Below are 12,298 nucleotides of genomic sequence, written 5' to 3'. Positions count from 1 at the left end.
CACTTTATGTTACTTCTTTCGTAAACAATGAAATTCAATGGAAAGTAAGTTAAAATATATTGTTTATATGTTAATCAATTGTCTCTAAATTAATCTCCATATTTGAAGCAAATGTCTGATCAGCTTTTGACAATATTTAAAAATTACAAAGCAATTTCTTTTGAAAGTTTCATCTACTTGTTTTGACTAATGAAAGGGGTTGATAGAAGCATTAACATCCACATGGTAATATGCATTTGAAGGTTCAATTTTCATGTTATTTTGTTTTGTAGGTGTTGCAATGAAAATAATTAAAATGAGAATAAATGAAAACAAATGTATATCTCATAAGAACCCAAGCCAATTTTTGTTAAGGAGACTATATTAACACTTTTGAGAGCTATATAAATTAACTATTTCTATTTTCAATATTTTATATTTAACTTAAAATAAAATACAGAAAATGAAACTATGCTGTAATAAGCTGTTAGTAATATTAACATAAAAAATGGTAATACCTGGTTAAAAGTTTGTCAAATTTTAGGAATAATTGGCCTCAATGTCCTTTTATTTTTATTTATTTTTTAAATGTTTATTTATTTATTTATGAGAGAGAGTGAGAGCACAAGCAGGGGAGGAGCAGAGAGAGACAGAGGGACACAGAATCCAAAGCAGGCTCCAGACTCAAACTCACAAATCATGAGATCAAAGTCAGATGCTTAACTGACTGAGCCACCCAGGTACACCTAGAAACAATCGGCCTCAATGTCCTCTTAATAGATTCAGTCAGCTTCTTTATTGCATCCTGGTGACAGTAACTTTTAAAAGCCAATTGAAAGATGGTTAAAAAAATTAGCAATCCTTCTTCTAGTCACTGACATCATCTTTAAGTATTTGCAAATCATTGAGCAAAGCATTTGTTACTCAGATGTTATTTTTGTGAACTTCATTTTCTGTTAATTTAATACAAGAAGTGATTTACGAAGCAACCAAATATCAATTCAGCCCGTAAAAAATAAAATGTGTGTTTGAATTGTTGATACTGCTTGTCCTAAAACTGACATGATTATTGTGGCAATGGGGCGAGGTGGTGCTGGTGTTGTGATGATTTCATTTTACCCACTTGCTATGTACCTGAATAAATAATCTGGTTCCCTTAGTCCCATTTTTTTTGGTAGAAATTGCATTTTGCAAACAGGTTAACTGATTTAGTAGAAATATATGAAGCTAATGAAGATTTTTCCACTTATTCCAGTTATGGAATAAGTAAGTCATTGGGTTGAAAGGAACAGCATAGGGAATATAGTCAATGGTATTGGTATTGGAATAGCATCGTATGGTGACAGATGGTAACCACACTTGTGAACGCAGCATAATGTATAGAGTTGTCTAATCCCTATGTTGTACACCTAAAACTAGTGTAATATTGTGTGTTTGTACTTCAATTTAAAAAAAGATTTTGCCGCTTAGTTTAAGGTGTTACTGGTTATATCATGCTATTTTTGTATATATTGATAATAAGTTAGATATGTTCTAGCAAAAACATTTTACTGTTTAACTTTTTAAAGTTTATTTATTTTGTGGTGGCCGGGGGTTGGGGGTGCAGCAAGGGGCAGAGAGCAAGGGAGAGAGAGAATCCCAAGCAGGCTCCATGCTCTGCTCAGAGCCTGATATGGGGCTCTATCTCATGATCCTGAGATCATGACCTGAAGCAGAATCAAGAGTTAAGCCCTTAACCAACTGAGCCACCCAGGTGCCCTGAAAAACACTTTAAAAACACAATCACACATTTTCAATTAAAAATTATGACATTACTGATACTAATTTTGAGTGCATTAAATTTCTTCCAGAAAGATATGCTGAAAAGCACTGTGGAATTCTTCTTGATTCAAGTGGACCTTTTGCTTCCTGCCATCCAATTGTGAATCCTAAACTATATCATGAGGTATGTGAGGGTCTAAGATTAACAGCTCTTTTTGCAAACTATTCTGATAATATCAATAGAAGCCTGTAGACATTAAAATTTTTCAAATAACAGGCACTGTCAGTACATTAAGACATAGCTTTAAACTTAACATTATTCAGTTGTTAGATATACGAATTAAAAAAAACAGTACTGGCAAATAAGTTGGAATGAGAAAAATCTTTTTTTTTTTAATGTTTATTTATTTTTTTGAGAGAGAGAGAACAGAGCGTGAGCTGGGGAATGCAGAGAGATAGGGAAACAGGCCCTGAGTTGTCAGCACAGAGAAGGATGTGGGGCTCGAACCCACGAACAATGAGCTCATGAACTGAGCTGAAGTTAGACACTTAACCTACTGAGCCACCCAGGCACCCCTGGAATGAGAAAAATCTTGAATAAGTTCCTCTTTCTGAGTTTTCTAAGTTTGTGGAAAACTTAGTTAATAATTGATTTACTACTTTCCATATTTCAAAAGGAAGTATTTCCCAAAGTTCAAGACAGATTATTTTCAAGGAAGAGGAGTGGTTATAAACTGAATTAAGATACCCAGTTTACCTGTTCTTGTGAACATTTTCATAAAGTAATATGCATTTATTTCTTACCTTAAAGGAATGCAAAAAATACACTTGCACTTGTGACAACAGTGAAGATTGTTTGTGCACGATTTTAGGCAACTATGTAAAAGCGTGTGCTGAGAAAGAAACATACATAGTGGAATGGAGAACTGGACTATGTGGTAAGCAGGACAGGGGCTTTAGATGACTCCCTTCTCACTTTTACTATAGTGTGTGTGTGTGTGTGTGTGTGTGTGTGTGTGTGTGTGTGTGTTTGTGTGTGTGTGTGTGTGTGTCTGTGTGTGTGTGTAGTTTAGAAACATGTATTTACAAACTTGTACTTGGTTCTTTCAAAGATGATTTCCTGTTTTTTTTGAAATATGTTTGAGTTATCCATGCAGTTTTACTTCTTGATTCTTTGATCTTGATTTAAATAAGAACAGAATATATACATATTTATATATTAACATGGGTTTCTGTTTAGTTATTATATGCTGAAATTTAATATTCCAACTCCTACTACATTTTGAAGTGTTAAATATTAGTGATATTTTTAAGAAAATAAAAATAACTAAATTAGGAGTTCAACTATCATATTTATTGAATCTTGCATTTTTTTAACATATTTATTGTAGTATTTGAATATGACTTCAGAAAAATACATGGCTTACCCAAAAAAAGAAAACTTTATAGAAATACATGTCTTGTAGATCACAATACCTCATAGCTCATTTCCCATCAAAGGTCTGTCAAGTTCACCTCCAAAATTTCTCTCAAATACATTCACATCTCTCCATCTCTATGACCACCAACCTACTTCAAAAAAAAAAAAAAAAACCTCTTTTTTTTTTTTCTCCTGGGTTATTTCAATTGCTTCCTTTAATATCCACTTTTTCTACAAAGAAGTCAGGATAATCTTTAAAGTAAAACCAACTAAAACTAACCTGATCGGAGTGCCTGAGTGGCTCAGTCGGTTAAGCGACCAACTTCGGCTCAGGTCATGATCTCACGGTTCATGAGTTTGAGCCCGCGTTGGGCTGTGTGCTGACAGCTCAGAGCCGGGAGCCTGCTTCAGATTCTGTGTCTGCCTCTCTCTGCACCTCCCCTGCTCATGCTCTATCTCTCTCTGTCTCTTAAAAAATAAATAAAGGTTAAAAAAAAAAAACTAACCTGATCATTTGATATTTCAGTCTAAAATGAGTCAATGGCTTCTCATTGCTCTAAGGCTAAAGAGCAAACTAAGAGGGCCCTGCAAGTTCTAATCACTGATTTTGTGTCTGGGTTTATACCTTCTATTCTTCTTGCTCTTTGAAAGAATTTCCCTGTCTTCTGATGTAGGCTGTTCCCCAGGCATAGAATTACCTTTCTCTAGGAAGCTTTCATGCTCTACATGGACCGCAAGTTCCCAGTTGTACATACTTAGAGCTTCCCATCTTGCTTCTTTATAGCACGTGCCACAATTGTCCTTTCCCCAGAAATATAAGTCACATGATAGCAATGTATTTCCTATCTTGTTTATGGGCTTTATCCCCAACAGAATATGTAAACATATAATAGGGACTCAATATTGACTGCAAATAAAAAAAGAATGAAAAATACCAGTGAACAGCAAGTAACTTTTTCTTGACTATTTATAACCTCAATTGTGAATAATTCACTATAATATTTATAAACATCAAGATGAAATAGAATTGCTACTTTTCCTGGATGCATACATATTTAATATTTTTTATTCCTATACCAACAGATCACTCTTGCCCAAGTGGCCTGGTTTTCAAGTACAATGTAAAAGCCTGCAATAGTTCTTGTCGATCATTGTCAGAGAGAGATAGGAGCTGTGATGTAGAAGATGTTCCAGTTGATGGATGCACTTGCCCTGATGGAATGTACCATAATAATGAAGAGAACTGTGTTCCAAAATCTCAGTGTGACTGCTACCTTAATGACGAGGTCATACAACCAGGCAAACTCATCCATATTGATGACAATAAATGGTATGGAAATTGCATATATACTTGTTATGACTTTGAAATCAGGGGACTGTCCTTTTCAGAGAAATAGACGTCTCCTAAAGTCTTCTTTAGACCTACCACATTTTAAAATTTGTATTTATTAAAGTTAGTTATTGCTCCCTTTAACCTGATGTGCTCACGGCATCATAATGGCTCTAACTGATTTATTCTACTTTTGTTTGATTTCAAATACCAATATAAAAACATTCTAGCATGCCCTGCATACAGAGGATGCAAAAATGATTTTATATTCAAACGATGTTTTCTAGTTGTCTCTCAGCATTCACCATTCAACAAACACTTATTAAATAGATATTTGCCATGTTCCAGGCCTTGTGCTGAGGGCTAGAATTACAAAGATGAAGGAACATTGCCTTTGTCTCACAGAATGAGCAGGGTGCTCGCTTTTGCAAGGTTTGTATACTATAATATGGTAGGGGAAAAAGCCAGTTAGTGCCTGAGCAGATAAGAAGAACTTTTCAGAGGAGACTAGCACTTGAGTTTTACTAGGATTTGAAACTTTTTCCAGACAAAATTGGGGTAGGAAGAGAGATTTCCAATAGCGTAAGCAGAACACACTAATATAGGAAATGCTTGAAAAGTATTGTGCATGTAGGTTCTCGTTGGGCTGGAAAGGATTGGGCTGGAAAAGTAGACTGTGGCCAGGCTGTACTCAAGAATTTGAACTAAGTTCCTTGGGCAGTAGGAGAAGTTGAAGAATTGTGACTTTTTGTAATGGCTAAGGAGATTGTGATTCTGCAGTTTTGGGCGAAGTAATTTATCTGTATCTTTAATTCCATAGGCAGAGGTAGCAATTCTTAACAATGTAACTGTAAAAATGAAGTAGCCATTCCAAGAAATTTTGGATACACCTTCTCTTTTCTTTGGTTCCATGAAACTATCATTTAGAAATGGATTATTTTTTCTTGGCCATTTAAAAGGAAAGCCTAGGTAAAAACCTCTTTCTATTACAGCACACAAGACATTTGGTTGGGGTTTGATCATGATACTTTTCTCTGTAGATGTTGAGGAATCAGTAGGTAGATTACCTTTTTAGTGAAACCTGGGCTACCGCCTCCAAATTATGGTTCCCTTTATCATTACCCTATTTCAGATCCCCATCACTACCATGATTGTTAAGTTGGCTGCTCTTTGCCCTGTCTCTGTGTCTCATATTTCTTGCACTACCTCTATAATGACTAACGTGAAGCATTATTCTGACTGTGCCACTTACCTGCTCAGGAGCTTTAATGGTGACAGTTGCCTAAAGAATAGACATAAGCTTGCACGTCATTTAAGACCATCCAAAATCTGGCCCTGCCTTGCTTTTACCACTTCTCCCTATCCTACTTACTGCTTTCTATCCAAACAAGTCATTGGAACATACCTTGTTGTTTCCTGCATCACAGCTTTGTATCTTATGAGCAGTTATCTGTTGAATCTAATTCATCCATCAAGATACAGCCATCATTTTCATGTGTTCTCTGATACCCATAGAACCTTGCTTGTATATTCCTATAATATGCACAAGGCTGCATGTTATAACTGGGTGCGTGTTATTTCTGGGCAGTGTGTCTCATCCATTTACTTGGATAAAACTTGTGAATAAGGGGTAAAAGTTTCTCTAACAGTGTATTAAGAAGTTGTCATTGAAGTTTGATGTTTAAATGTATAATTTTCTTCTATTTTCAGTGTCTGTCGGGATGGAATTCTTCTTTGCCAGACTCCCATTGATTTAACCCTACGTAAGTGTTGAAATCATAATTTAAACTTAAAATATCTACTTGGGTTAAACCAAGCACATCAAGAGGCCCTTGATTAACAACTTCCTTTATCCTGCAGAGAATTGTTCCGGAGGGACTGAATTTGTTGACTGCAGGGACCCGAAGGCACAGAGAAGAGTTGACAGTACCTGTAGCACTCGGAACATACCTAGTTTTGATGTAAGGAACATGGCTTTGCAGTTAAACTTTTTGAAACTTTTCATTGTGTCAGGATAGAAGCCAACCAAAACATCAGTGAAAAAGAATTCGAAGGTCATATTTATTGTGTGTTATTTTGACTTGTCAAATGTTGGCTCTAAATGGATACTTGGTATATATTTATGCATGGTAAATGGATGCTGATAATGTGACATGTTACAGCAGCACCTGATGATGTATATTTTATATTTGTTCCTATAGGAGAACTTGCCTTGCAAACGTGGGTGCTATTGTCCAATTGGCATGGTTCGAAATTCTAAAGGAAACTGTGTCTTTCCTGAAGACTGCCCATGTTCTTTTGGTGGACAGGAGTATGACCAGGGAAGCGTTACCTCGGTTGGCTGCAACAAATGGTGCATAATAAAGAATTACTATAGGGGTACCTGGGTGGCTCAGTTGGTTAAGCGACAACTCTTGGTTTTGGCTCAGGTCATGATCTTGCATTTTGTGGGTTCAAGTTCTGCTTGGGTTCTGTGCTGACAGTGTAGAGTCTGCTTCGAATTCTCTCTTTGTCCCTCTCTCTTTGCCTCTTTCTCTGTCTCTCTTGAAATAAATCAACTTTAAATTAAAACCTTAAAAAATAAAAGACTATTTCATATGTTTTGGATATTAGAAAGTATAGTCTGCTCTTATTTTATAGGAAAGAAGTCATACTTTGAGATATTTGAAGAATAACGGTCAAATATAGTTAAAATGCTATTTTTTAAATAGAAACTATAATTTTATTTTTTATTGAGGTATTGTTGACATACAATATTTTATTAGTTTTAGGTGTACAGCCTTATGATTCAACAATTGTATACATTATGCAGCGCTCACCACAATAAGTGTTGTTACCATCTGTTGCCATACAAAGTTATTACAATATTATTGACTGTATTCCCTAGGCTATATTTTATGAAATAGAACCTTTATTTGGCATTTTCTATGGTTAACATGATATAATGAAGACAACTGCCAAATTTAAGTCAATATAAAACAAGGTTTTGTGCTTCTTTACAAAAACAGTGTGAGAATGTGAATCTTGGCATAATATAATTACCTCACTCTATCATTTTTTTTTCTTTTAGTACTTGCATAAAAGGGTCTTGGAGCTGTACACACAATGAATGTCAAACCACCTGCCATATCTATGGGGAAGGTCATGTTAGAACTTTTGATGGAAAAAGTTACAGCTTTGATGGTCTCTGCCAGTATTCATTTCTTGAGGTAATTACTAGTGTGTTTTATCACAATTCTTCTATACTTAATAATTATTATTTATCTGCAGATGCTCTCTGGAGAATTTTATTCTCAAAATGTGAAATTTAAACAAATGGCCCCTTAAGTCTTTCTCAAAGACATTACAATATAACAGTATCATGCTGACTTGGGAGGCGGTAGGTCTAGATTTCAACCTTGGCTCTACCCTTTCTCTGATGTGTGACTTTGGGCACATTCCTTAATCCCTCTGTGTCTCCGTTTCCTTATCTATAAAATGGGGATGGAAACAGCTCCCTTGAAACCAAATTTGGGCAAATATTGGAGCACATACTAAGTGCTCAGTGAATGCTAGATATTTAACAACAGCGCTATCAGCAATGACAGTTACCACTTTATGAGTGCTTCTTTGCCAAAGCAAATTGATTACATTTAATCACTGCAATACTCAAAGGCTGATATTATTATTCCTATGATGCAGATGAAGAAATTGAGGCTTAGAGAGGTTAAGCAACATGAACTAAGTAGAAAATGTCGTATTCAAAACCAGATCTGTGTGATTCCAGAGTTCACACTTGTTACATGCTGCTAAGCTGCTTCCTAAGTAATATCTAATTTCCTGAAATTTGGATTGTTTTATGCTTTAAATTTATATTGTTTTATATTTATGCAAATTTCATAAAAATCGGTGAGGGGAAATAAACAACTTTAGTTATGTACAGAGCCTAGAAATAAATCAATGATTATAAGCCATGTTATATAATTTAGCTACTTATGTAATATGTTATAAGTCTAAACTTTTATAAAATATTACAAAAGGACCGAGTGAAAGCAAATTAACTAGGTTGGATTCAGCCAGGGAGGGCTACCTCTCCATATATGCAGTTAAATTATTGTCTTCTGGACATTCCATAACACAGCATATGGTAATTTATTGAGTTTAAGGTATCACTGTCTAAGAATTCTTTGTCTGATGCAAATATTGTAATTGAGTTCCACGTCCCTGATATTTATAAAGTATTATGATAATTTACTTTTAAAGGATTATTGTGGTCGTGAAAATGGCACATTCCGTCTCTTAACTGAAAGCGTCCCATGCTGTGAAAATGGGCTTACATGCTCAAGAAAAATCATAGTTGCTTTTCAGGTATGGTACTGTTTCTCTTTATATATTTTTTCTCTCAGATTATGAGTGGCCAGATAAAACTGATGTTATCATAAGTCTGTCTTTTAATTTATAGGATCAGAATGTTGTTCTGCATGATGGGAAAGTAACAGCAGCCAAAACTACAGAAAGTAAGGAATGTGAAATCAGTGGAAATACATATTCTGTACATACTGTTGGCCTGTACTTGATTCTGAAATTTTTAAATGGAATAACCATAATTTGGGACAAGAATACAAGAGTTTCTGTTATACTGGATCCACACTGGAATGTATGTATATCACTAATAAGTGATTAACGGGGAAACAAAATAATTTCTGTTTCTGAGATGTAGAGACAATTCATCAGTGGAAAGTGAGAGAGTGGTAGTTTCTTTCATAGAATAAGCCTTCCACAACTGTTCAACCTTATGATGAAATAAGAAATGTAATCAAAGATGACAGGACCTGGTGAAAACTAAATGCAATAAACCTGAAGCATTCTAGTTTAACCATATTTGGTTACTTGAGATTATTGCATAATACAATTTTAAGGTAGCTGGTGAATATATAGAATTAAATATATTTCTTAGAACAAAAATTCTAAGAGCCTAAGAGTCTACTCACGTATGATTTGAAGCTAGTGAATATAATTATTTTTTAATAATTCTTAATGCATTTATCTTATTTGATACTAGATCATTTTGTGATATAGGATATCTTGGGTTAAACAGTACCAGGATCTTATCCACAGATTTTAATTTCCTTCTAAAATTTGGAATTTAAAATGGATTTATGGTGGGGGCACCTGGCTGACTCAGTCAGCAGAGCATGTCAACTCTTGATTTCAGGGTTGTGAGTTTAAACAACATGTTGGGTATGGAGCCTACTTAAAAAAAAAGGGGGGCACCTGGGCGAATCAGTGGCTTGAGTGTCTGACTCTTGATTTTGGCTCAGGTCATGATCTCATGGTCATGAGATCGAGCCCCGCATGGACTCTATGCTGAGTTGGAGCCTGCTTAAGAGTGTCTTTCCCTCTCCCTGTGCCCCTCCCCCTGTCACATGCTCTCTCTTCAAAAATAAAATAAAATACAAAATAAGAATAAAATAAAATAAAATAAATAAAGTAGATCTATGATACTATAAATGATCATAACATCTTTACGTATCTGTCTCTGTATACCACTATAGTGCAACTCACTTGTTAATTTTCCCTTCTGATCTCATGTCTTCATATATCTATATCCCTACTACAACCTACTTGTTAACTTCCCTTTCGGATCTCTACAGGGCAAAGTATGTGGTCTTTGTGGAAATAACAATGGTGATCTCAAGGATGATTTCACAACACGATATTCATCAGTAGCTGCTGGAGCACTGGAATTTGGAAATAGCTGGAAAACCAGTCAAGAATGTTCAGACACAGTAGCTCAAGCTTTCCCGTGTGACTCAAACCCATACTGTAAGGCCTGGGCTGTGCGGAAATGTGAGATCATCCGGGACAGCACCTTCAGAGACTGCCACAGCAAGGTAGTATGGCTCTGAGAGCAGGGACCTGCACAGGCTTTGCTCCCAGAGACTCATGGGCCGTGTTCTCTAGGTGGACCCCAATGCCTACTATGATGCATGCATTGAAGAAGCCTGCGCATGTGACATGGAGGGGAAGTACCTGGGATTCTGCACAGCTGTGGCTATGTACGCAGAGGCGTGCAGTGCAGTTGGAGTCTGTGTCAGGTGGAGAAAACCAGAGCTCTGCCGTAAGTGAGGTCCATGTGTTGTTCTTATAAAAGGTAATTAGATAGCATTGTTTTGTTAGGTGATCAATCTTCTTTCCATATTTTCTATAAAATACATACTCTTGTGCCTAGAAAGTTTTCAAAACATGTTAATATGTTTATGATGGGAAAAATCCCTATTTTGAAAAGTATAGCACCTGGCACAGTACATCAAATTCAGTTGGAGTTTCTGAAGTTCTTATAACAGGGGAGAAATTAAATACTGATGGAAAGTATCTCTTATTCATACTTAGATGAACAATGAATTGTTTACCTAACTTGGTGTAGCCATATATCCTTGAACATTTACCTCATCTACTTTGGGTTCAAGTCCTTACACATTATCTTAAAAACGTTTATAGAGCCCTAGTCTTGATACATATATTGATATATATGGAATGTGATAATTTTGGTAGAAATCAGCTCTTTCCCTTCTAATGGAAAGTATTACGAGAGAAAATATGACAGATGAGAAATATTGACATTGAATCCACATTTTATTCTTTATTATGCAAAGTGTTATATTGAAATCTTTAGTTACCTCATTCAGGAACTGTTATTTACACATTAAAGTAGCCTCCTTTTCCCAGAGATTTATTTTTGCAATTTAGTCTTGAACAGTAAAACTATGAATCTAGACTATGACCTAAAATACCTTAAAATGGGAAAATTAGTGTTTACTTTTCTACCCCAAACCAACTTTGTGAGGTGTCAAAGGAAAGTGCTGTTTTGATCCTATACGCTCCCCCTCCGTTTTTTGTGAGCTATTTTGGCTTATCGGCCAATTTGGATAAAGCCAAAGGAACCTGATAAAATAGAATGATATACGCTAGGTCTGTTTATTTGTTAATATCATTCAAAAATGCTTTGGAAAGGGAAAGGTGAAAATTGTTACATAATAGATGGAAGTAATTTGATACAATTAAATTACAGCTGTCTACTGTGATTATTACAATGCCCCTGGGGAATGCAGTTGGCACTATGAACCTTGTGGTACAGTGACTGCAAAAACTTGCAAAGATCAAGTTATTGGCCAGAAATTTTCTGCAGTTTTAGAAGGTAAGGTAAATTTTAGTAATATCCATGAAGTAGTGCAAATTATATTGATATTTGAATACTGAAAATGTTATTTCTGCCAATTCAGAATCTTACGTTTTACTATTTATTTATGTATTCATTCATTCATTTACTTGATGTTTATTTATTTATTCTTGATGGTGAGGGGAGAGAGAGGGAGACAAAGAATCCCAGCCTGGCTTGGTACTGTTCCTGTAGAGCCTTACACAGGGCTCCATCTTGCAAACCACGAAATCATGACCAGAGCTGAAATCAAGAGTCAGATGCTTAACCGAGTGAGCCACCCCGGTCCTCACATTCTGTACTTTAACGAATAGGCATTTATACTTGTTATGACATTAATATTTCTACATAAGAAACATTTTCTCTAGGGGCCCTTGGGTGGCTCAGTCGGTTGAGTGGCCAACTTCGGCTCAGGTCATGATCTCACGGTTTGTGGGTTGGAGCCCTGCATTGGGCTCTTAGGTGACAGCTCAGAGCCCAGAGCCTGCTTCAGATAATGAGTCTCTCTCTCTCTCTCTCTGTCCCTCCCTCGCTCATGCTCTGTCTCTGTCTCTCTATCTCTCAAAAATAAACATAAAAAATGAAACATTTCCTCTAGACATATATTATC

The 12,298-nt window shown here is 35.8% G+C and overlaps 1 protein-coding gene across 1 annotated transcript in view; it reads left to right on the top strand.

Moving 5' to 3' along the window:
• MUC19 (mucin 19, oligomeric) overlaps window positions 1-12,298 on the top strand; it is a 138,261-nt gene that overhangs the window by 49,339 nt on the left and 76,624 nt on the right. Inside the window, exons 24-35 of the mRNA XM_086715120.1 lie at window positions 1,830-1,924; window positions 2,552-2,678; window positions 4,244-4,490; window positions 6,201-6,253; window positions 6,351-6,451; window positions 6,692-6,843; window positions 7,561-7,699; window positions 8,733-8,837; window positions 8,932-9,126; window positions 10,124-10,363; window positions 10,434-10,590; window positions 11,542-11,667. Coding sequence (XP_086571246.1) covers window positions 1,830-1,924; window positions 2,552-2,678; window positions 4,244-4,490; window positions 6,201-6,253; window positions 6,351-6,451; window positions 6,692-6,843; window positions 7,561-7,699; window positions 8,733-8,837; window positions 8,932-9,126; window positions 10,124-10,363; window positions 10,434-10,590; window positions 11,542-11,667 — 1,737 coding nt within the window. The remainder of the gene's footprint in view (window positions 1-1,829; window positions 1,925-2,551; window positions 2,679-4,243; window positions 4,491-6,200; window positions 6,254-6,350; window positions 6,452-6,691; window positions 6,844-7,560; window positions 7,700-8,732; window positions 8,838-8,931; window positions 9,127-10,123; window positions 10,364-10,433; window positions 10,591-11,541; window positions 11,668-12,298) is intronic.

Source organism: Puma concolor, chromosome B4 (assembly GCF_028749965.1).
Source record: "Puma concolor isolate L17-30 chromosome B4, mPumCon1.1.hap2, whole genome shotgun sequence".
In the NCBI taxonomy this organism is placed as follows: Eukaryota; Metazoa; Chordata; class Mammalia; order Carnivora; family Felidae; genus Puma; species Puma concolor.
The sequence above is the reverse complement of the archived record's forward strand: the minus strand, read 5'-3'. Positions and strand labels throughout refer to the sequence as shown.